The sequence below is a fragment of the Drosophila suzukii genome, chromosome X, assembly GCF_043229965.1.
Source record: "Drosophila suzukii chromosome X, CBGP_Dsuzu_IsoJpt1.0, whole genome shotgun sequence".
Taxonomy (NCBI): Eukaryota; Metazoa; Arthropoda; class Insecta; order Diptera; family Drosophilidae; genus Drosophila; species Drosophila suzukii.
The window spans coordinates 11,937,619-11,961,125 of record NC_092084.1 but is presented as its reverse complement, the minus strand read 5'-3'; the positions used below and the strand labels follow the sequence as shown (position 1 = coordinate 11,961,125).

At 38.0% G+C, this 23,507-nt stretch overlaps 2 protein-coding genes and 1 long non-coding RNA gene across 6 annotated transcripts; 1 reads left to right on the top strand and 2 right to left on the bottom strand.

Annotated features, from left to right (window-relative positions):
* The first annotated feature begins 1,092 nt into the window (after positions 1-1,092).
* On the top strand, positions 1,093-22,096 carry sbm (L-type amino acid transporter sobremesa). Of its 4 annotated transcripts, XM_017070100.3 has the most exons (10): positions 13,852-14,098; positions 14,345-14,516; positions 15,693-15,739; positions 17,069-17,170; positions 17,977-18,083; positions 18,144-18,219; positions 18,325-18,823; positions 19,500-19,596; positions 19,898-20,216; positions 20,368-22,096. In XM_017070100.3, exons 1-10 carry the CDS (start codon positions 14,023-14,025, stop codon positions 20,436-20,438), a joined length of 1,566 nt encoding a protein of 521 aa, XP_016925589.1. In that variant the 5' UTR covers positions 13,852-14,022; the 3' UTR covers positions 20,439-22,096. The 4 variants fall into 4 exon arrangements, with proteins under 4 accessions (XP_036676329.2, XP_016925587.1, XP_016925589.1 ...); XM_017070098.4 differs by lacking the exon at positions 13,852-14,098 and adding an exon at positions 1,094-1,235 and having other exon boundaries at positions 17,977-18,219; XM_017070097.4 differs by having other exon boundaries at positions 13,853-14,098; positions 17,977-18,219.
* Positions 9,148-11,215, bottom strand: LOC118878307 (uncharacterized). The gene is made up of 3 exons (XR_005014812.3): positions 11,035-11,215; positions 10,845-10,967; positions 9,148-9,555 (listed from the first exon to the last, which is right to left on the bottom strand). It is a non-coding gene; the product is annotated as an uncharacterized lncRNA (long non-coding RNA).
* nmdyn-D6 (nucleoside diphosphate kinase 6) lies at positions 20,795-23,281 on the bottom strand. The gene is made up of 2 exons (XM_017070079.4): positions 23,004-23,281; positions 20,795-22,619 (listed from the first exon to the last, which is right to left on the bottom strand). Exons 1-2 carry the CDS (start codon positions 23,201-23,203, stop codon positions 22,367-22,369), a joined length of 453 nt encoding a protein of 150 aa, XP_016925568.1. The 5' UTR covers positions 23,204-23,281; the 3' UTR covers positions 20,795-22,366.
* Positions 23,282-23,507: the final 226 nt, after the last annotated feature.

Genomic DNA, 23,507 nt, shown 5'->3' with positions numbered 1-23,507 from the left:
CCATATCTTAATTTGCAATTAATTCAAATACAATAATGATATATAGAATGATTAGATTACCACTTGGATTTTCCATTAATAATCGTTAATAGAATGATAAATACCTTTAAAAGAAAACATTACTTTTGTAATTTGCCAGAACATTTTCTGAAATTTCGACCAAATGGTGCTATTGTCTTGCCCTTTGCTGTCGGCCCTAAAAATACGAACAGGTGATTCCGGGCTGCAGCGTTCGGAGGCCCTGCATTTTTTGGGCCGCCAGTTCTAGACGCTTAACAAGTGCGTTTCGACCAAAATTTGTTCCACCCAACGCCCACCGCCCATTTTACGTCATCAAGCCGCCCGGTTCCCCCTCCACCCCTCTCTAGCTCTCTTTCTCCGAGCTCCTGCAAGCCGCTCGCCCACGCAAGCTCTCTCTACACAGGGAAAAATAATGATGAAGTCCACATATAATTCAGAAATATATTTTATAATGTAAAAAAAAATAAATTTTTATAATTTATATTATTATTGTTATATTTTATTTTAATCATATTATTATAAATTAAGGAAAAATATGGTTTGGTCCCCAAAAATCATAAAAAAATATTTCCAAAATATTTCCATATTTAACTTAGATGCCATCGAACATTGTTAAATATCTTATAATATCTAATACTCTAAGTATTACTAGAAAAAAAAGTAGCTTTTTTTTGTGCATGACTAGTAGTATTCGAATACTGCTTTACAAAAAAATCTTAAACTAAAAACCGAAATACGGGTACAATTCGTAGAGTAAAGTATGTAAATATCAACTGATAAGTGCATTTTAGTGAAATTTTGGAATTTTTTCGGAATTATTCCAAAGTACATTTAGGTTCGATTGAACATAATTTAGCTCCAATTTCTCCCAGTGTAGCCGGCAAAGTTACCGAAAGCTCTGCTTAACTTTCTGCTCGAAAAGGAGAAAGGAGAAGGCCGAAGAGAAATACTGGGAAAACGCCGGGCAGAGCAGAGAAGCAGGAGGAGAGAAGAGGAAAGGAGAGAGAGCGGCCGATACCGATTCCGATTCGCGTTCCGATACCCGATGGCCGATTCCCGATTCCCGGCGCCTTATAAATACGCAGAGCCGCAGGGCGACGCTTTCATTCTCTCGCAGTGTTTAAAGTGACATGAAAGTGACGACATTGGCGCACTGTAGCAAGTCATGTATCAGCATGTCCAACCAAACAACACAAATCATATTCACGCCAATGGTGAGTTATCGTTATCGTTCGCTAGTTTTTTTGTGTTTTTTTTTTTTTATTTTTTTCGCTTTTTATCGCAAACTAGTGATGATTATTGGCAATATTTCCATTCAATCTCGTGGGTTTTCTGCGGTGCTAAGTGAGCGGGCAAACAATTGCTCGAGTTGCAGCATGTGATGCCAGGTGTGCGTGCTTTTTTCGCGTTTCTGCTCTGCTTTTTACTAGCTTTTTTTGTGTGTGAATTTTGTGTGAGACGCGCATGCGCATGTGCCGGAAAAAAAACGGTAAATTACTGACCGGCTAACGGTTTTCCCTGTGTGTGAGTGCGTGCTTGAATGTGCATGATTGCAGCAGAACAGCTGTTCTAATCAGTCCAAACCGAGAGGCAGGTTCATAAATATTGCAATATAAACATCGAAACTGTGACACACCCTCCTAAAAGTCGACTTTCCTAGGGGGAAAACCCATTTAGAACCTATAATTCGCATTGATTCCGCTTTAAGAACCTATCAAATGGACACTCTCCAAAGACTTTTATTCCCAAGACGGACAATTGTTTTGATAAAAACAAGTATAAACTTAATACAGCGGCTCTTGTTGATTGACATTAGTTTTTGTTATCAGTGTGGTTCGATATTTCTACGATTTAAACATCCGTAGACTTAAGGTCTTTAGGAACGTTTACTTAAATCCCTAGCAAACCAAAGTTTAGCATTCCAAACAAAAAATCTAAACGTTTTAAATGATTTATGTGGGAACTAAACATATGATTGAAGTTGATTTATTAGGGTACACCAACCGATAAACGTTATCGATAAGGTAGAGTTTATTAATAGCTCTGCTTGTGATATAAAATCCAAATATATTGATTCTGGGTATTTTGGGAGTTTTCTCACGGTATTTAAATATTGTAACATTTTATAGATTCCGAGTCTATTATAATCTTTTACGGATTTTGCTATGAATTTAAAGATGATCCTAGACTCCTTCGTATATCTTGCACTACCTTTTAGCAAGTGCAAACACGTCTGAATGGATATTGGCAATTACTGACTATACGACTTTCGTTCCATTTCCCTTTCATTTGAGGTTGTTTACGTTATTGTCCCTAAAAGCAATTTTACGATGGCTAAACTTGGCCACCATTCCCCGGCCCTTTCATTGTCAGTTACGCAATCGTTAAAAGCTGCCCGGGGTTGCTTATCAGTGGGTGCCGACTGTACCCCAACCCGGTCGCAGTGGCTATCTATCTATGTCCCTCAGATACAGAGATGTACAAAGACAGATGGATTCCGATTCCAATTCCGGATTTCTATTCTGACATCCGTGGGCAGGTGCTGCCTATTTATAGGCGCCGCCCACGTATTACTGGCAAAAGGTCTAATTATATACTTGTTAAGCCGGCTTTTCAGCTGGGAAACGAGCATTCTGAGCTGAGCCGAGATTCCTTGGCAGCCGGAAGCCCTCAAAGCCCAAAAGTTGCAGTCGAGCGAGTCAAGGACAAAGTCAAGGCAACGCCAAAGGGGATGGAATGTGGGATTCTTCGGTGCGTGGGTGGGCTTTACTGGGTGGTCTGTGGGTTGTGCGGGTTGTCGTGACTGCAATTTGCACTTGACATAATTCGGACACAAAATGCTGTGCACTGTGAAAATAAACTGGAAGTTTATGAACCGAAATGGATGTGGAAAGGATGTATGGAATGAATTTTTGGGTGTATATTATGGGGGCGTGCAATAACGCCCAGTGAAATAACGCCCATGTTTAGTTTAATTACTGTTATTTTCCTAACCCTGGCTATATAGTTTGACTAGAAACTTATGAACATTTTAAAAATTGTACTTAAAGCAATAATTAGGCACTTTCGTAGGGGCTTTACTATCTTCATAAATAAGAATGCTTGTACAAATTTATATATTATGAAATATATACATCTTTGTATTTGTTATAAAGGAAAAAGTGGAATATAGTATGTGTTAAACATAAAAAGTAGAGGGTTTACGCCTTGGGGATAGGCTATAAATTTCGTAAAACCTTGAAGAGCATTCGGGTCTCTAAGATCTCTCCAATTACCAGTCAAAAAAGATTTTTGCATCATAACTTTTGCAGACAAAGCTGTATATGTAGAATCTTTAGCACTTTGATTGTGACATCTATTATTTTTCGCCGACAGAGCAATTGCGGTACTGCCCGTTCATTGTGCCCAGGCGAAAATAGTTGGCGGCTGATGATCTGATGCATTTAGCTAATAATTTAGAATTGCTGTCATTAATCACACTTAGAGAGAGATGTGTTGTCTCCCAGTGGTTTCCCCTCCCCAGTTCTCTGAGATCTCGGGATCTTATGATGTTTGCTTGACTTGTGCAATCCGCTGAGTGTGGGGGCAGTACCGGTGTTAGTCCCACCCCATCGCCTCCCCAGCCCCGCCCCCTCTGCCCAGCCGCCTTAACGAAGCGGAGAATTCAGACCTTTATATAGCCACGTGTTTCTGGGAAGGTGTCTGATGAATGATTTTATAAGGCGTAATAAAAAATGTATTTTCAAATCATTCTATAAAAAAAATAAAAGGTTTACATAGCTACAAGGAACGCTTATGTGGCTTTACCTATTAAAAGACTACATTTTCGGAATAGATCTGTTAATTTTTTATTAAAATACAATTTTTTGGGAACTAAAAATGTGTTTCATAATAATTTAGAATTTTAAAATTTGAAATTTTATCATTCTTGAACATTAAATTATTATATGATTATATTTTTAAAACAGATCTGTTATTTTAAAATACCATTTTTATTAAAATACCATTACCACAGCATACAAAATGGGTTTCATTTTAGATTGAATTCTATTATATTGTAATGTGAGTCCTAATCTTTAATTTAATTTTAAAGACTGTATTTAACTATGATTCAACATTCTTTTTAGTGATCTAATAAACTTTGAATTTTAATTATATTCTAATTTAACTATTTTCATGTTCTTTAATAATGATCAAGTCTGTATTTAATTTACGACTTGTTCATTTAATTATGACATTTTTTCCCCTGGGATTTAATGTACTTTGAGTTTAAATTTGTTGTATATGTGATGTTGGACTCGTGATCTTTAGTTTAATTTTAAATCCTGTATTTTATCACATTTTTCATTTAATGATGCAATTTTTCCGCCAGTGATTTAATGTAGTTGAGGGTTGAGCAGCGTCGCAGTTAGCAGATTTCATTTGAATGAACATGAGAGAAGGCATCATTGCCATTACGGAATTTGGGGGCCAGGGCTAAGAAGTTCGCCATTGTGCTCACGTACTCGTAATGTCCTTGGCTTTGTCATTTGCCCAGTAAGAGGGGAGGGGGTGGTGGTGGGCAGGTCCTTGGGGCGAGACCCTTTGACAGCCCCGCAAAGTGTGCTACGTGCTTTTTCGGGGGCGCAATTCCCCAGCTGCCGTGAAACTTTCACATCGCCGAAGCGGCGCTCAGGAATGGCAGAACGTGATGGGGTGAAAGGCAGTGAAAGGCAGTGAAAGTTGGCGGCGATAACACAGCCTGCGAGCTGTTATCAGCTATCAGGCCGAGATGTCCTGGCAAGGACATGGCCCACAGCGCAGGTCCCGTGAGCAGAGCTTTCCCGCAGAATACCGGTTTCCGTTTTCCCACTTTCCCGACTTTGTCTATTTTTAACCCAGACTCAGGCCACATAAATACCCACAGAAGTATATATATCTATATATATATAGTGGTGGATGTACATGAGCAGCTGGCAACGTCACCAGGAGCCGGCTTCCATTGCGTAAGTGAGGGGGTGTCATAAAAACAGGTGGCCACCGGGCAAGGGGCGTGCCCCATATATCCATATATGTATATATTATGTTGTATACCCAACCAAAACTGACACGTGGACCGGTTTCGAACGACTGCGGCAGCCGTCGCCTATAAAAATTGCATATATTTGATGAGAAAACCGTCAGAAGTTTGCACAAATTGTTTGAATCATTAAAATCCCTGCTATACAAAGGACAATCACTTTTTAATTAAGTTTGTATTCTATCTGACAAGGTATTGGAGTAGGCAAACAGAAGAGATCCTACTGAAAGAAATCAATTGTACTACATAATATCAAGAATATTATGAAGGAAAGTCTTAAAGTATACAAAGAAAATGTATAATTAATATTTTTTTATATTTTGTGATGTATTAAAATACCATCCTGTCTATAAGGTATTAATATTAAGACAAAAGAAGTCATCATTCTAATAATAACTCATCTGATTAAGAAATCGTATCTGATTTTATCGTTAAAGTGATATATTTATAGAGTTTTCCATCTAAAGTGAGAGAGTAGGTAACAGACTCGGCGAATTCTTGGGGAATATAAGGAAAACGGGGAAAAACGACGTGGGGAAGAGGTAAAAACGACGAGCCTCTAAAATTCATAGCCCGCACACAAACAAAAGTTTCTTGATGTATGTACCCTTGTGTGTGTGTGTGTGTCCTCGTGCACTTTCATCTGTGTGCGTGTCCTTGCTAAGCTTACAAATAATTGAATGGCGCCCGAACAGGGAAAAAATGAGTTCAATGCCTCGAAGAGGTCCTCTTGCGTCCCCCCAAGTTCTCCATCTGTCTGGTGTTTGTATGCTCCCCGCTCTTCGACCCACTGGCAACAGCTTGAGAAGCCAATTTCTGTACTCTGTATTTCATCAGAACCCGAACCCGAGGCATTAAGCTTGCATGAGGAGGAAAGTGTTCTTGGCTTCTCCTCAGCTGCCAGCTATTTCTAATTTTCTATTCCCATGGACATTGTGCCGCAGTTTCCACCATGCATAAGAGATAACGAAATCGGGAATCAAACGAAACGGAAGCAGGACCGTGTTTTCCATTGCAGCTGTTCGATGGTATTTTTAGAAGCCTTTTCCAATCAATTTGCATATTTTTATATATCGGCTACACTTAAAGATTCGCCAGCTATTTGCTTGGGTCTCGAAATGATTTTTATTGTTCCCGAGATCTCATATGTGGACCATAACCTTTCTATTTTGCCTTGCACAAACGAATTTCGCCTAATATTCTCGGCTGCCCCGAAACGAATCCAAATGAATTTATAGCTCTGTAATTATTACGGCGATCATTAGCGTCATCATCGTGGACGTTGGCAGAGCAGTCCACCATAACGCTCGGCGCGTCACGAGTCAATTAAAAATCAATTGGGTTAAATTGATATGCCAACAGAAGAGGCAGCGACAGCGCTATATAAATACCGATTCCAGTTCAAAAAGAAGAAAGTAATAAAACTGGGGACAGAAAAACTGATTAGCACACGATTATCTGCCGACTTTAAGGTGGGATTAGTCTGCTCTGTTATGAGTGTTAAACAAAAAAACCAATCCCTACACGATAATTCCTATACCATTATAAGATGATCTCTTAATGATCTTAAGATCTTATTCAGCAGAATCTTATTGGGTTGGTGTCTATACTACAAAGGCTAAAAGCTTCTGCGTAAACTCTTATAGAGAAGGAAGTTCTCTTCTATTATGTAAAGCTTACAGATCTTTAATATTTTCATTTATATTGATATACCTATATAAATTATAATTAACATTCTACGACCTTTTTAAGTATTGCATATAAGATGCAATAGATATTTACTTGATAGGTATATCTAGAATGCCCTTTGCTCAGTGGTCGGACTTTTCTCGATGACCTTCGCGTTGTTTGTTGACAATGTCAAGGTGTTATACCCGTCAAAAATTAACACCCGAATGGTTTTTCTGTATGTGTGTGTCACAAATATTATGGCTAAAAATGACAGCGAGCACTAACAGTAACAGTTATAACAATGACAAGTGGCGTTATAAAGGGAGTGCACTGAGAGAAGAAGTGACCCAACTAACGTAGTTTGAATGATAGAAAATTCTGACCAAATGCCAATATCTTTGTTTTTCTTATACCCAACCACATACCAAATTTCCTATCGATCCAACAAATATTGCGGCTATTTTTAGTTGGCTTCTTTAAGAATCGCCACAATGGGTCGCCAGAATGTATGCAATACTTTGAGCTTGGTAATAGCACATTTTTATGGCACATTTAAAAAGCATAAACGGCTGTCAGATCCTAATAAAAATATTACATTTTTTCCGCTGTGTGCTTTACGGTGATATTTTATTTTAGTAGAACGTTTCCAACAGTTTGCGTTCATAGCAAAATGGCGACACGCCCCCCTGCCACCCACTTGCCTTAAGTGCACGGCTCGCCTTGACATTGACTTTGTCGTTCTTCCGCCCAGACGTAGAACCCCCCTCCCCTGCTTTGCGGAACCTCAATTAACAACAAAAATTAAAGAAGGCGAAGAGGGAGGTCCGCAAAGCTACGTTAAACGACAAACGATACATTTCAATTAAGAATAGGGCGAGCAGCATTTCGACAGCATCCAATAAAACACTATGGAGAAGGGGAGCTCGGGTTCTGAAGAAGAGGTGGCAGAGGTGGGCATGCCTGACGCAAATGGAGCACAACACATATTGAAATAATAGCATTTCAAAAAACGATTCGGGATGTTCATGCGCAGACAGATAACGCGAACAAGCAGGGTCATTACAAAAAACACAATATCACTACCAAACCGCATACTTCTTTTATTACAAAAAGCATATTTTTTCTTCTTTACATTTTTTAATAAAAGCCAAAGTTTAAGAATTATTCTATGAAATGATTACACTATGTTGAAGCCGGCAATATCCCCAAAAAAATGTTACGCAAAAATATCAAGCAATCTCTGAATAATCACCATATTATCAATTCGTAGACATAATAAACCATAATTTATTGTCACCATACATATAGGTTAATTAAACCCGATTGATTTTGCTTATACATAACTGTCTACCGTTCAAAAAACATGCAAATATGACAGTCTAATAGGCGACACACTTTTGAATGCATATCCAATACAACAACATTATCAAACCACAATAACCTTCTAATAACTTCCCTATGCCAACAATATTTGGCTTAAACAATTAGCATTAACCGCTTCTAGGCAGATTGTAACCGGTTAGCCAGTGGCTTCAGTGGCAATACAATTGAATTAAACGCCGATTAAGTTTCAGATAGATTACAACTGGTTCTTACCCGATTTATCAGCAAAACTTTTGCAACAGACTATAAAAAAAAACCAAAGGTGTTAAGAAATCGAAAGTGAATTTATGGAATTAGCATAAAATTTAAGTTCGTGATTTGGGAACACGTGTAATCCGCTGTTCTGGCTATGAGAAGTGGCCAACCGAATTGAGAATTTTGGACATGGACTTGGGACCGGGAGAGGGCCATTGACACTTTTGTCGGGACTTGGAACTCAAGACGTCTGTCGATACAGAACAAATCAATTAAGCGAATGGAGTGCGGTTTATTTCGGTCGCATTTGTGGCTCGCATGTCCCTCGAGGGTTAAGCAAACACTTGTAACCAAGTTCTTTGATTGATTCGGTGTGGGGGGGATGGTTGGTCAAAAACAAGTGTCAAAAGGTGAAGCGCGGACATTCGATCCGTCAGTCGATCAATCAAGCCATCAGTGGGCCATCCAGGCATTTAGCTCTAATTAGCACAAACGAATTTGCGACACAAGCAGAGGGAACTTTGCATGCTTCGTTTAATTAACAGAGCTTACGTTAATAAGTAAACAAACAATTTAAATTCGAATACATATTCATTTAGAAAAGAGGAGAAATGGACATCAACAATTTGTTAAAATTTATATATTATCCAAAGATTATTTTTTTAGCTAATGGATTTGAAATTAGTTTAGATTTTATTACAAAAAAAATGTTTAATATATAAAACATTTTCTTTAATAATTTATATAATACCCTAATACATTTTTCGTTCCCTTTGTTCATGTTTTAAAATAATATTTGATAACTAAAAAAGCCCTAAACGATGACGAATTTTAATCAAATATCTTTGTCTATAAATACTGGGCTGAGTAATCAAGATCTTGGCCTGGTAACTGGTTCCTAACTTTCGGTCAGGATCTGTAGATCCGTCCTTGTTCTCCCATTCGAATATTTCGATTCAAGAATTTCTGACGCGACGCCCGCAACAAAATTAACTGAAAATATTTACCAACGACGACCGGCAGAGGAAAATCGTTTTTTATTTGGCCGCCTGCCAATTAAGATGCATGAACTTCCCCCGCCGAGCTTCGCATATTTCAAATATTCATTTGCAGCAGCTTTTCCTCGACCCAGAAATTTGGCCGACCAGCGCGTGATTATTACTCATTTTAGTGGCGCTGACGTAGGCAATGCGACTTCCCATCCTCCCTGGAGTTGGTCAAGTGCACTGAAAGAAATATATACATTTATAACATATGTCAAGTGTGCTTTTTACAAACTTAAATTTAGTTTGGAGGTCAGTTTATCACTTAGTCATCACTTTAGCTTATTATTTAAACAACAGTCAAGGGGAATACGAAAATGTTTACTCTTGATAGTCTATAGATAGCAAACATTCCAATGTGAGCAAATTCGTATTATTTAAAAGATTTAACTCAAAAATTCCTTATTCGGCTATTGATAAAGTATTTTTGCCAAATTAGCTTTACTTTTGATTTCTTTATTATTCAGATTTTACACAATTGGACTATGAAGACTAATTGTGTAATTAATCTAATAATATACAGTTCGTTGATGTACTTATATCAAGAGTCATGAGTTCCATAAGTATACCATACTAGTGTCAAAATATGATTAATTGCACGTAGTGACGCTGGTAAATTTAAATTGATTTGTTGCCAATCAGCATGGTATAAATACCGGGTGATAATGATAATGCAGATATCCCCTTAAAGACCGACAATTTCTGAAATCCCCTATCACGTCTGCCGCTGCTGTTATCACTCTAATATCTTTGCAGTTTGTTTTGCGTTAGAGTGTCTAAGTAATTAGCGGACGAAAATCAGCCGACAGGCCCTAATAATGTTCGACCCCTAAAAATACGAAGATATATCGCACATCCACACACAATTATCCGCAAAGGCTACGTGCATCGCTAGGCGTAGGTACATTTCACTTAAAACAAGGTACAGTGGTTAGTCTATTATGCAAATTCGAATTGTTTCACTATAGGATTTACCAAATTTAAAGCAAAATTTTGTTTGTTCTGAACCATATTTGCTATATGGTAATATTATCAAGTATCAATTAAAAACTCAAGAATTCGCGTTTTTGTATATGTTTTGAAATGGAAATATAATCGAACTGGGCGGTATATTCAAATATATTTGTTATTGCAAAGCTGAATTTAATCTAGTTCCAATATCCGAGTGATAACTGTATGAAACTCAAGAATTCGCGCTTGTTTATATATTTTCAAATGGAAATGTAATCAAACTGGGTGCTATATTCAAATATCTTTATTATTGCAAAGCTGAATTTAATCTAGTTCCAATTTCCGACTAATAACTGCATGAAACTCAAGAATTCGCGTTTTTGTATATGTTCTGAAATGGTAATCTAATTCATAGGGTGCCATATTCAAATATCTGTGTTATTGAAAAGCTTAATCTAATCTGGTTCCAATTTCCGAGGGACAACTGTATGAAACTCAAGAATTCGCGTTTGTTTATATACCTTCAAATGGAAATCTAATCGAATGAGTTGCTGTATTCACACTGAATTTAATCAGTTTTCACTTTCCGAGCGATAACTGTGGGCATCCAATTGCAGACATTAAGTTCATGTGACGCTTTATGTCTGGGGTGTCGAGTAGCTGAGAAGTCGAATCAAAATCATATTTAATAAAACTGAGCAAAGAACTCACCCAACAAAAGGGGGGATTTTGAGACGGGCTCGTGTTCCGTTTTAATTGACCATTAGTTTGTGAAGTCAGTGGCTGGTTGTCAAGTGGCCGTATTCGCAGATGAGATTCAAATTAATGAAGATGTATGGAAAATATCATTAACTAAACTGCAAAGTTCTACAGAATAATTACTAAGGAATGTACAATGCATACAACTTTACCATAAAAACTAAGTATTATAAAAATAAAAAACTATTTAAATTACCAATTTTGTTATCTTTATTATCCTTATCCTAATAAAAATCATGTTATCTCAAACGAAATTTATTTCTGATAATTGTTATTGATAAAATGCCTCTAGAGAACTTCTGCTAAGAACTGAATATGAGCCCCGTTTAAATGTTTATAGTATGGAAATACTGACAATACGACGTGCTCAAATGCATGAATAAACTGAGGTAATCGATTTACTGAGCGCTTGAACTATTTGTTTATTTCTGTCGCCACCCTTGCAAAAATGTGCAATGGGCATTCGATCACTTGTTGACTTGCACAGATCTTGAAGTAATGTATCCGACCCGCCCATTTACCGCCCACCACGCCCCCTTCGACAAGTGATCAACAAAACAGAGGGAAAAATAAAACGAAAAATTCACACAGGCCGCGTGACTTTTATGACAGAAAATACATTGAGAAAAAAAGCTGGGCAAGAAGAAGCTGAAAAACGACAGAGAGCTTAACGTAGAAATCGTTTATTTATGTTTATGTGCCCACGTATATAGAGAGTCTGTGTGTAGACGTATATTATTTATTTTTAAACGCACGCTGGTAGTCAGCAAAATAGAACTATGCAATTTAAGCCAGGGGTAAATAAAAAAATATTAAACAAGTGTATTTATATTATTTTTATGAGTGTATTTGAATTGTACATAAAAGATTTTTAGTTACATCTGATTACGTAAACTTAATGTAATACGGTTAAATCTGAATACGTATACTTAATATAATATCACGCATACGCAATGTTGCACCAAGCATATTTTATAGTATCTGCTGATTTGTAAAATAAAATGATGCTATATATATTTAATCACCTACTAATAATTCAAATGGGATGCTAATTTCTCCGACCCCGTTGTGCTGGTGCATACGTAGGCACTTCGGCGTGTGTATCCAAATCTTTCGGATACGTATTATATTTATGCTCGTGCAGATATCTATTTGCTTAGCACACTATCTTGGTACATATATGATTTTTGGGGGCAAGTCCAGTGGCGGAATCGAGTGGAAATAGTGCGGGGAACTTTCGAACTATGAATGTACATAGGGTGTTATATACAGGCGTTCGTTGGGCTGATGAAATTTCGACGCCTCGTGGGCGAGAACCCGAGAAAACGAGAACTCGAGAACCCGGGATCCAGTGACGTAGACCTCCAGACTTTCGATGGCAGAAGATATATGGGTGTGTGAAAGTGTGGTTCGTAGCAGCACATGACCATTAATAAGCGGCCAATTGAGGCAAATGAAATGCGCAACCAACAATCAATTGAGAGGAGCCGATGAATGGAGGCGACCAGGAATGATAATACCCACACTATACTATAGTGGACATTTAAATGAGCGCCGAGTGAGAACCTTCTGACGTCGCCAGGGAAATTAGCCGACTAATTCAATTTGAAATTTTTATGCAAAGCTATTAATAGCCGGTGGAGATCAAGAGAGCCAGCGAGCGGATGGATGCCTTCACCTTGACAATTCTATAATCAAAATATATATCAAACCAACCGAAGACAGTCGAAGCGAATTGCATAAATCAGTCGGAAGGAGGAGGACTTTCACACATACGCAGTGTGTCACGTAGTCAGCAAGGCAGAATAAAGCTAGCCATCGAGAAATATAGAGTCTTCGGCGGTATTTGTACTGGGATACATAACTAGGTTCTTTTATAAGTAAAATAATTATAAAAAGCGGTTTATTATGAACGCTTAAATTGGATATTCCTTTGAATTTATTGTGATAGTGGCTCTTTTCTTTACCATGGATTATACTATGGTAAATAAAACTTAGTGATATAATACTATACAAAATGTATCCAAAATAAGCAGTCTAAAATGTCTTAAGTGAAAATATATTTTCTCAATAACTAAACCCATTTAAAATAAAATAATTTACCATGGACTTTAATTAATAATGATATTTTATTTATTTAAGGTATTTAAAATAAGCAGACTAAAATTTCTTCATAAAAAAATACTTCCATCATAATCCCATCTATAAAAAAATGGTTTCTTTTTTTGCAAACCGCTTACTTGAGTCTAAGTTATTGCAACTTAAGTTAAAGTTCTTAGAAAATGAAAGAGAATAAATGCAAATCTTAGATTTTTAACAATAGGTTTTTGTATATGTTCTTTAAAAGCTGGTTCTATGCTAGAAATGGGTATGATATCTATAAACCAGTTACTCCAAGTCATTTGCGGTCTAAAGCTTTTATTTGTATTTCCATTTACTCCTTATTGTTATCCTCGATAAAAATGATATGAGGTCCTGTTTTCGAGAGCAGTTACTTGGAAATGGCTCAACCCTTGACTTGGGATGTTATTATTATCCTCGGCTGGCTGTGTACCATTACAAAGCATGAACGTAGCTCGTCTCGTTTGGAGAAAGTGGTTGTGCTCCCACTTCGTCGGCTGTTTTTCCGGCGCTCGGCTGTCACCCGAGGGCCGCCCGAGTACCGCCCGAGCACCACCCGAGGGCCCCCCGAGTACCGCTCGGAAAGCTTTCGCCGGGCGGACTATTTGACGCCTCCGAGAATTGGGATGCGAACAGTTGCCTGCGAATCGCCGCCCACTGCGCTACACTTTTTTTGGCCCGCTCTCGTTTTTTGAAACACTTCTTGTATTCGTATATATATATTCTACATATATACACCTATATATATATATATTCGTATTCGCTGAGAGCTGAAATTCGCGGCGAAATAATTTTAGCAACTTGTTATCCGTCCATGCCATGCGCGATAAAATATCACAACTATTTTGCTTGCAAAAGAACGCATGCAAAAATAATTCAACAGATAATAACAGAGGTGTGTGTGTGTGTGTGTGTGTGTGCTAGTGTGTCATAGGTCCATTCATAAACTCTGGCTACACAGGAAATAATATTGTGCGGTCCCAATATACTCATATACATATATTCGTTTCGATTCGGTTGTTTATATTCATAAGAAATATGCATCAAAGTGATGCCCATCTTTTTTTCTGGTGCCCATGAGTAATGCTAATCCATGTGTTCTGTTCTCTCTTTCTCGATACGATCCCTCGCGATCCTCCAGGACATAATGTGCCAACAAAAGCAACGACCAACGGGACCATGTGCGCCAATGGGGCTCTTGGGACAGAAGGGCCCGAAGCGCCAGAGACCGACGCATCAGGGACCGGGCGGATGCGGAAGCCGCTGGAGAGGAATGGCTCAACGCAGAACCACGCTGTTCACCTCGAGAGAAGGTAACGATCGGCCCTTTGAAATCCCTTTAAGATATTATAGAACATATGCCCCGGTTGTACGGCAGTTTATCCAAAAATTTCATTTCATTCTATTTTGTTTTGGTCAATGGTTTTCAAACCCAACAAAATTGTCTATCTATGAGATCTAACAACTATATTCCTTAAAGATCTCCCATAATACACTTTATAATTGCCTTTCTATAAGATCTAACTACTACATACCTAAAAGATCTGGCATAAAACACTTCGTAAGGTCCCATCTATAAGATCTAACAATTATATTCCTTAAAGATCTGGCACAATACATTTTTAAAGGACCTATCTATAAGATATTCCTAATAGATCTGTCTTAAATCATTTTTAAAGATCCAATCTATACGATCTAAGAACTATATTCCTAATAGAGCTATCATGCATCATTTTTATCTAGAGCTATGGGAATTCTTTTTTGTTAAATTAAAATATATTTATTATAATTATCTGTTCTTGTTATAGAGGACCCTATTATGATCTTATAATATTACTATTTAAAAAATGATAAGACTCGTATTATATATGAAATATTGTACCTTAATGATATTTTAAGTATACCAGGGCATATTCAGTTTGAATCCACTCTTGCAACAAAATTCAATAATATTATTTTATAATTTCATCAATTGTAATATGTTGTTGTTCAGAAAAAGTTTTAGTATGGTGCTATATCTTTTTGGAATCTTGGATTGAAGAAACAATTAACTTGGCATACTCTTGCTCTTATACAAAATACATGTTCTCAGTGTAGTCGTAACCATTTTCTATTTACTTTGCTAAAACGCGCTATCCACTTGATTTGATTTTAACACATTGCCGTCAATTAAATGATTTGCTCAACTCACTGAAAATTAACAAGTTCGCACATATATTTTTGACATCTATCTACGAATATTTATTTATTTAACTTAAGACTACGCTAAAAAGATCTAAATGATGAAATCATGACTTTGGTTTTGTTTTAGTGTTCCTTGAAATCAAGTGCCCTCATTAGAATATTTTTAATTTGAACTGAATAATTAACAAGCTATAGATAATATATTTTTTTATTCATTGATAAAACATTATAAGCCCAGAGACCCTTGACATATATATAAATCCCCTTTAAGAATTTTATTTAACCCTTTTTCTCTTTGATTTCAGGCTGGGCCTCTTCAGTGGGGTGGCTTTAATTGTTGGAACTATGATAGGTGAGTGTAAAATACATTCGAAGACGCCTTCTGCCGACCCAATTGCCAAAACAAATGCATAAAACATGAGCCAGGAATGTCGTAGCTATGGGAAAAACGAAACCAAAATGGCCCTTCAAAACACGAAAACGCAATTTTCCTTGGATTGTGTGAAATGATTATACTGTTGTTTGAATTTGCTGTCCGTTCCTGCCATGTTAAAACATCTTTCTCTCGGGGAGTCTCTGAAAAATATTGAGGCACATTTTTTCATTCCGTTTTTTGTATTTTTTGGTTAAGATTGGAGACGCGCATGGCCAAAAATACGTACGCATAAATTTAGCTATATGTACGGCATGGTACATATACACAGCTTTGGCCCCAGCCTATATGTATGTAGAGTCTGTCTGTGGGTGTCGGAGGGTATAGATATATAGATACGCCATCGACGTGAGAACGAAAGTGCGGGGGATTGCGTGGATTAAGGGCACTTTCCAGGCATATTTTTAGGGGGCGGTAGAGGGCGGCCCTATAAAAGTGGGGGAGGTTGTGGTTTCAGCCCATACAGTTGTGGTCAGAGGAGGATAATCGAAGTAATCTCAGTTTTCTAGAAATGATAGATTTTAAACCATCCTAAGTTCAGCTTAAATGGGTTTCTCAAAGTTCATTCTTACTTTATATATAACATCTTGTTTAAACATAGTTTTTTAATAATAATAATACAGATTTAATAATATAATAGGACTACCATGTATACCATACCAAGTCTAATCAAGTTCCTAAAGTATAGTATAGTATTATATCTATAAAGAATTTTAAAACGAAACTCCTATCAGTTTTATTAGATGTACAAAATATCCTTTATGCCTAGTTATCCCTACCATTTTGGCCGCCATTGTATCCGTTTAAAAGATGGGTTCGGGTAACGGAGCCTAATATATATTTATGACACGAATAGCGCCTATTATCGCTGCTGCACTTTGACCTTAGGCAATGGCGCCAGTTGTGGCACGTTACCAAATTGTTGCACGCCTCCAGTTCCGAACTCTCAGAATCGCTCTGCAAAAATCCCACTATTTACCAGTATTGCGCATTCGCCGCGTGGTCGGAGCTTTCGCCGTACTTTCGCCCGCCCACTGATGACGTCTGCAACACCCCCAATAATATATATATGTAGACTCCCTCATTAGCATACGCGAATCAATGGGAAAAGTAGGGAAAACAATGTGGGTCCTAATCAGCTGTTTTTTCCGAACAGCAGCTGTGCCGTGTAATACGGTCAACCCATATACACACACTTAATATCTATATCTATATCTATAGCATCTCTTTCATTCTTCTCATCCACAGGGTCTGGAATTTTTGTGTCACCCTCCGGTTTACTGGTTCGCACTGGTTCCGTTGGAGTTAGCTTTATAATCTGGCTTGCCTGTGGTGTGCTCTCTCTGCTGGGTAAGCTACCGTCACTCGAACACTCGAACCCCGATGAGGAATCTAACAACCCCCCAAAGCGTGCACCACGTGCAACTGACCCACTTAACGACGCCAAGTGGCCAAGTCCCAAAATCCGACCCTGCACTCATCACAACTTGTTGCACGGCTGGCAGGGGGCCAAACTTTCGCGGAATCTCACACCTCCCAATGTTGTGCACTATGCACTGGGAGAAAAAAACGTTCCCCAAGATATTGAAGTCGATATATTAAAATATGATCATTCGTTGTCATCAATTTCTGGATGTATTACGTAATATTTGTATTCCCTGAACTCCTTAACTATGGTTATCTTTTAGTTACTGCTTAAATTGATTTATAATGATTTTGCACATGATCTCAAGATCCTTTCATAAAACAAAGAAATAAGATCAAAGTATATTTTTAATTATGGTAACCAACTAATTACTAATTAAAGTATTCTACCATGATGATCTTATGTTCCTTTTAAAATTTTAAGAATGAGAACAGAAATTTACAGATCTATTATAATAACCCATCCAAATCTAAGAAAGAGTTTGATTCTCATGAACCATATTTTATATAGGTACTTACCCTATATTTTTCCCGTGTTCCTCATTATTTTTAACTTCTGGAACCATACTGATTATAAAGATCTACAACCCCATGATCCTTTGATGAATTTACAAAACCAAAACAGAAAATCACAGATAATTTCATAAAATATAATCTCTAGTCATATAATTTTGATCCTCATAGACCATTATTGATACACCTACCTATAATACTTACCTCCTTAATTTCAGGCGCTCTGGCATACGCTGAACTTGGCACGATGAACACATCGTCGGGGGCGGAATGGGCCTACTTTATGGATGCCTATGGACCGGCGCCGGCGTTTCTGTTCTCATGGGTATCGACTTTGGTGTTGAAGCCATCTCAAATGGCTATAATATGCTTATCATTTGCACAGTACGCCGTTGAGGCCTTTGTGACGGAATGCGATCCGCCCAGGGGTGTGGTCAAGATGGTCGCCCTGGTGGCAATTGGTAAGATCAATATTTTGGGGATCACTACCATATTCGTTTAGGTATTGATCCCTGTGCTATATTATATTTCCAAATATACTAAAGAATGGATTTTTACCCCCATAGTGATGATCCTATTCGTGAACTGCTATAGTGTCAACCTGGGCATGGCCGTGCAGAACGTGTTCACCGCCGCCAAACTGGTGGCCGTGGTGGTCGTGATCTGCGGCGGAGCCTGGAAACTGATGCAGGGCAACACGCAGCACCTGTCGAATGCATTTAATGGCCCAATGCCGAATGTGGGCGCCATCGCCACGGCCTTCTACACGGGCCTGTGGGCCTACGATGGCTGGAACAACCTGAACTACGTAACCGAGGAGATCAAGAATCCCAGCAAGAATCTGCCGCGCTCGATCATCATTGGCATTCCGCTGGTGACGCTCTGCTATGCGCTGATCAACATCTCCTACCTGGCGGCCATGTCGCCGCAGGAGATGATCGAGTCGGAGGCGGTGGCCGTCACCTTCGGCAACCGCATCCTGGGGGCGCTGGCCTGGCTGATGCCCCTCAGCGTCACCATCAGCACCTTCGGCAGCGCCAACGGCACGCTCTTCGCAGCCGGCCGGTAAGGATTACTGCTAGAAAATGTTGGATATAGTAACAGAGCACCATCCTGCAATCTGCAACAACATCACTTCTTATTCTCATTCAAGAACATTGACTTTGGGATGTTTGATACATGAAGCTTTGACTGTCCTTAACTTTTACAAATTTACTTTATGGAGTTCTATAAAGTACAAAGTCTAAAAATTTTTGTTATACTCTTAACATTGAGTTATCGAATTTCAAACGATGACATTTTAACTGTTCTCAAATTTTATAGATGTAATTATGGAATTCAAGCTTCTTAGTTGTCCATAGTATTATTATTATACTTATATTTTATACATGATATTTTAACCATCCTTAAATTGTATAAATTATCTTTCAATGGGGCTTAGCCCAAAGATTTTATACCTTTATATTGCCATTCAAGAACATTGAGTTCCTGAAACTTGAAATATGAAATTTTAACTTTTCTTGAAGTTTATAAGTTACCTTGAAATCTTTTAAGAGTATATTCGATTGTAAAAACATTGACAATGATACCTGCAATTGTTTAGAAAACGTATGTTAATGTTTTAGCAAAACAGAAGTGAATATGTATTGCAGTTTTGTATAAGCTCAAAGTTTTGAGTTCCCTTTGTAAACATTTTTAAAACAAACATCTGATCTTTGTTAATTTTTTTCTATATCATTAGCTTGTGCTTTGCGGCCAGTCGAGAGGGTCACCTGCTAGACATCCTCTCCTATGTGCATGTGCGTCGTCTTACACCTGCTCCGGGGCTGATATTCCACGTAAGCATCCAATACTCCTCCCAGGGGTAAACCCCACCGTAGACTTTGCTTCATCAACCACATAGTAACTGTCCCAAATGTGCCCCTCCCTAGCAATAACTTGTATATCTAACTATTATCCCTCTAATAATCCCTTTTTTTGTTCCTCCTCCTTAAAACCCCACTTATCACCGATAGTTGAGAGTCCCCCTTATCATCCGTTTGACCACCCATGTGAATGCCCGTGTATCGATCCGATCCTCGTTCTAAACTCCCCTCTTTCTCTGTATCTTTCTCTGTGCGTATTTATCCCCGCCTCCAGTCGCTGATTGCCTCGGCAATGGTGCTGCATGGCACGATTGATTCGCTGATTGATTTCTTCAGCTTCACCGCCTGGATATTCTACGGCGGAGCGATGCTGGCCCTGATCGTGATGCGCTACACCAAACCCAACCATCCCCGGCCCTACAAAGTGCCGATCATCATTCCCGTTGTGGTCTTGGTCATCTCCGTGTATCTCGTGGCGGCACCAATATTCGAGACCCCGCGCGTTGAGTATCTGTACGCCCTGCTCTTCATCTTCGCGGGCATGCTCTTCTACGTGCCGTTCGTCAAGCTCGGGATGACGCCAAGGTTTATGAGTAAGTTCAGGGAAATTAAGTTATACGATAGCATACCATACCATACCATATGATATGATATGATCATAATACCATTTGATGTGGTCAGCCTTTCCTATAACGATCGCCTAGAATCTTCTAGTTCTAATCCCGAATTCTTCTCTACCCGCAGACAAGGTGACGCTGTTCTTCCAGCTGCTGTTGGAGGTGGTGCCCACCTCATCGATGGCCATGTTCGAGTGATAGGAACCCCCCGAAAGTGCTCAAGTTACGGGGTCACCATTCTCGGAAGGAGAGAAGCAAATACATTCACTTAATTACTATACAAAACGAGGATAAACTAGGAGTGAAGCACATAGACAGGATACCAAGGGGTTGAGATGGAAAGTTAAGCGATAATGGAATGTTGAGAGCAACCTATATTGATATACTGGACGTTGTCGTTGACAAAGTAGTGCTAGAGAAACAGAAACTATTTGAAATAGTCTTTTTATGCTATGAGCTGGTTATATTCAAAGATTATATATGAGTATACAGATATTTAGTGTGGATACATATGCATATGTGTATCTTATGTAGTGCGCATAGGCCAAGTTGCATAGTTGATACGTACGTACGTTTATACAAACGAAACAAATCTATATATACATATATTTTTGTGTTCTATTAATTAAAGATCAAGAGAAATGACAGAAACAACTAAAAAGAAAAACACACACACAACAGTCGAAAATATCTTTGCCAAGCGGTTGGAAGAGTGCAGGGCCCATAAATAATACCTGGTATTTGGGAAAGGGCTAGGGTTTGAGTGCAGTACCGCCAGGAATCGATCCGTACCACCAATCCGTACAGTACCCACCTAAAAAGTGAACACTCGCCGCAGAGCTTTCGGATTAATCCTTGTTTGTTTTCATTTCAATTTTCCGTTGGCGCTATTTACCCACATTATATACGAGTTTAACGATCTAAAGATCGGCTGGAATAGCAATATTTATATATATATGTATATGTGTGTGATGGATCGTGGATAATGATAATGATAATAAGGAAAAAACGGAAAAAGGAATCCAACAAGGATGCAGAAAAAGGACAAAAGCTAAACAACAAACATCCCAACTGAATGTTTCTAACTTTGTGCGACTAATGCGCCACCTGGCGGTCGGGGATCGCGTGTGAAATTCGTAGGACTGCAAATAGGCATTAAAGATTTGTAATTGATACCAAAGTAAGGTAAAGAAAACAAACACTGAGAAAATTCAACAAAAAAATAGAAAAAGCCATTGAAAAAGAAAGGAAAAGAAAGCAAACATAAATACTACTATGGATACTTGTTAAATACATTTTTTTTGCGACCTCTGTCTGCTTGGACAAATCGTTGCAACCAAAGCTAGAACTAGATTTAGAGAGACGGTTATACTTCTATGATTACTGATTACTATTACTATGCCATTTTTTTTTAAATTTTTTCGGTTATTCGCTCTTTGTGAAGGACTCGTCGTACACGAGTTAGAAAAAGACAGCAGATGCAGGTGCCGTCTCGCTTGCACCCAAGTGCCGGCTGCAAACAAAATACAAGAATTTACATTTTTTTTTTTGATAATATATTTGGTTTTTCTTTTTAAATCTCGCGCTTTGCTCTCAATTGTCTGAACCGATATACAAAACATTTATATCTTTACCTATTTATAGGGATACTACAGAACTTACACACACATAAATATATATTTATATAATTTGTTAAGTTTATAAATTTTATAATTTTATTACCAAATATTTACAATGAGCTAAACGGTAACCAGAACAAATCGAAAATCTCTATCTATACATGTACCTACCACCTAATGAAAAAAGAATTGTATTATGTAAACCAGAAATTGAAGAAATAAAGTTTTTGAAACACATCCATCGGTTTCTTTATTAAATACAAGATTTTATTTTTTTTTAATATGTTTTATTCAGTATCACTACTTTTTACTACAATCTTAACTTAATATTGGTATAATTTTATGTCTTTACAATAATATTGGGATAACAAAAATAAATAAGCACACTTTCGGTGGCTCTTTTAACAACCTTATAGGCTTTTTATATGAGCCAGCTCGAAATCTTTGACATTAAATAGCTTATAATAGAAATGCTCTAGGACATCTTTCTAAAGATGAAGCAGGATGTTACGCCTCCTTTTTCGCCTGGCGGTTTCTTTCAGCGGCGTTGAACTCTGGAAACAGGATACCAATCTCACGGAGGGCAGATGCTTCGCTATCGGATCCATGGCAGGCATTACGGGTATCGGATAGCCCGTACAACGCTCGGATGCAGTTGGGATCGCTATAGACGGCTCGGAACACCTTGGTGGGTCCTAGAAGGCTGCGCCACTTCTGGATGCAGGCTTCCGACTGAAGGATCAGGGCATAACAGGGTCCGCTGGGGGAGAAATATGTTTATAATGAATGTTTATTATGTATTATGTATTATGTTTATTAATAATAATATTAGGTTTACCCAGCTAAGGCAGGTTTTTTGCGAAAACTATAGTAATAATAATGGTATTAGGTTCAGTAAAGGGAGGTTTTAGCAAGAACTACATATACAATTAAAAATAAAACTTTTAGGATATTATGATGGTATAATATTTACAAAAATGATAAACTATCAGTATTTGGTTAAAAGATACACATGTTTTGTATCCCGTTGAGATTTGAACCTTAAATCTAGCCTATTAGGAATATGAAAATAATGTGAGAGGTAGATACATATCTATCTATTCAGTAGATATTTCCTGTATTGACTGGTTAATGGTCTGCTAACCTGTTCATAAAGCTGGTGAGGCGGTGGTAGAAGAATTTTCCCTGGTGTTCCTCGTAGAATCGTTCTGAGAGTTCCTTCGTTATGCAAACCTCTTTCTGGTCGAGGACCGTAAAGTTCTGGGAGATCAGGGCCCGGATCTGCTGCATCGCGTAAGTGTTCCGCAGCACGTGCGGCTTTATCAGAGCCAGTGTGATTTCCATATCTTGTATACTGTATTTCCAACTATTTAGTTTTATTTTAAAATGTAAACAAAGTTTTTAGTCAGTTGCTATTGAGATAGGTCTATCGATAATACCGGAAAACTAATCGCAGTGTGCCGCTGAATTAAATAACCGGTTTCCACTGTCATTACTTTTTAAATAAATTCAGGCGGTTAGTCAATTATAAAAAGAAAAAGTAAGTTAATTAACTAGTTAAATTAAATACATCCAGTAAAATTATAGAAATTACTGCTTTAAGATAATTATTTGGCAGTTGGGCAACTCTAAGAAATACACCAGGACT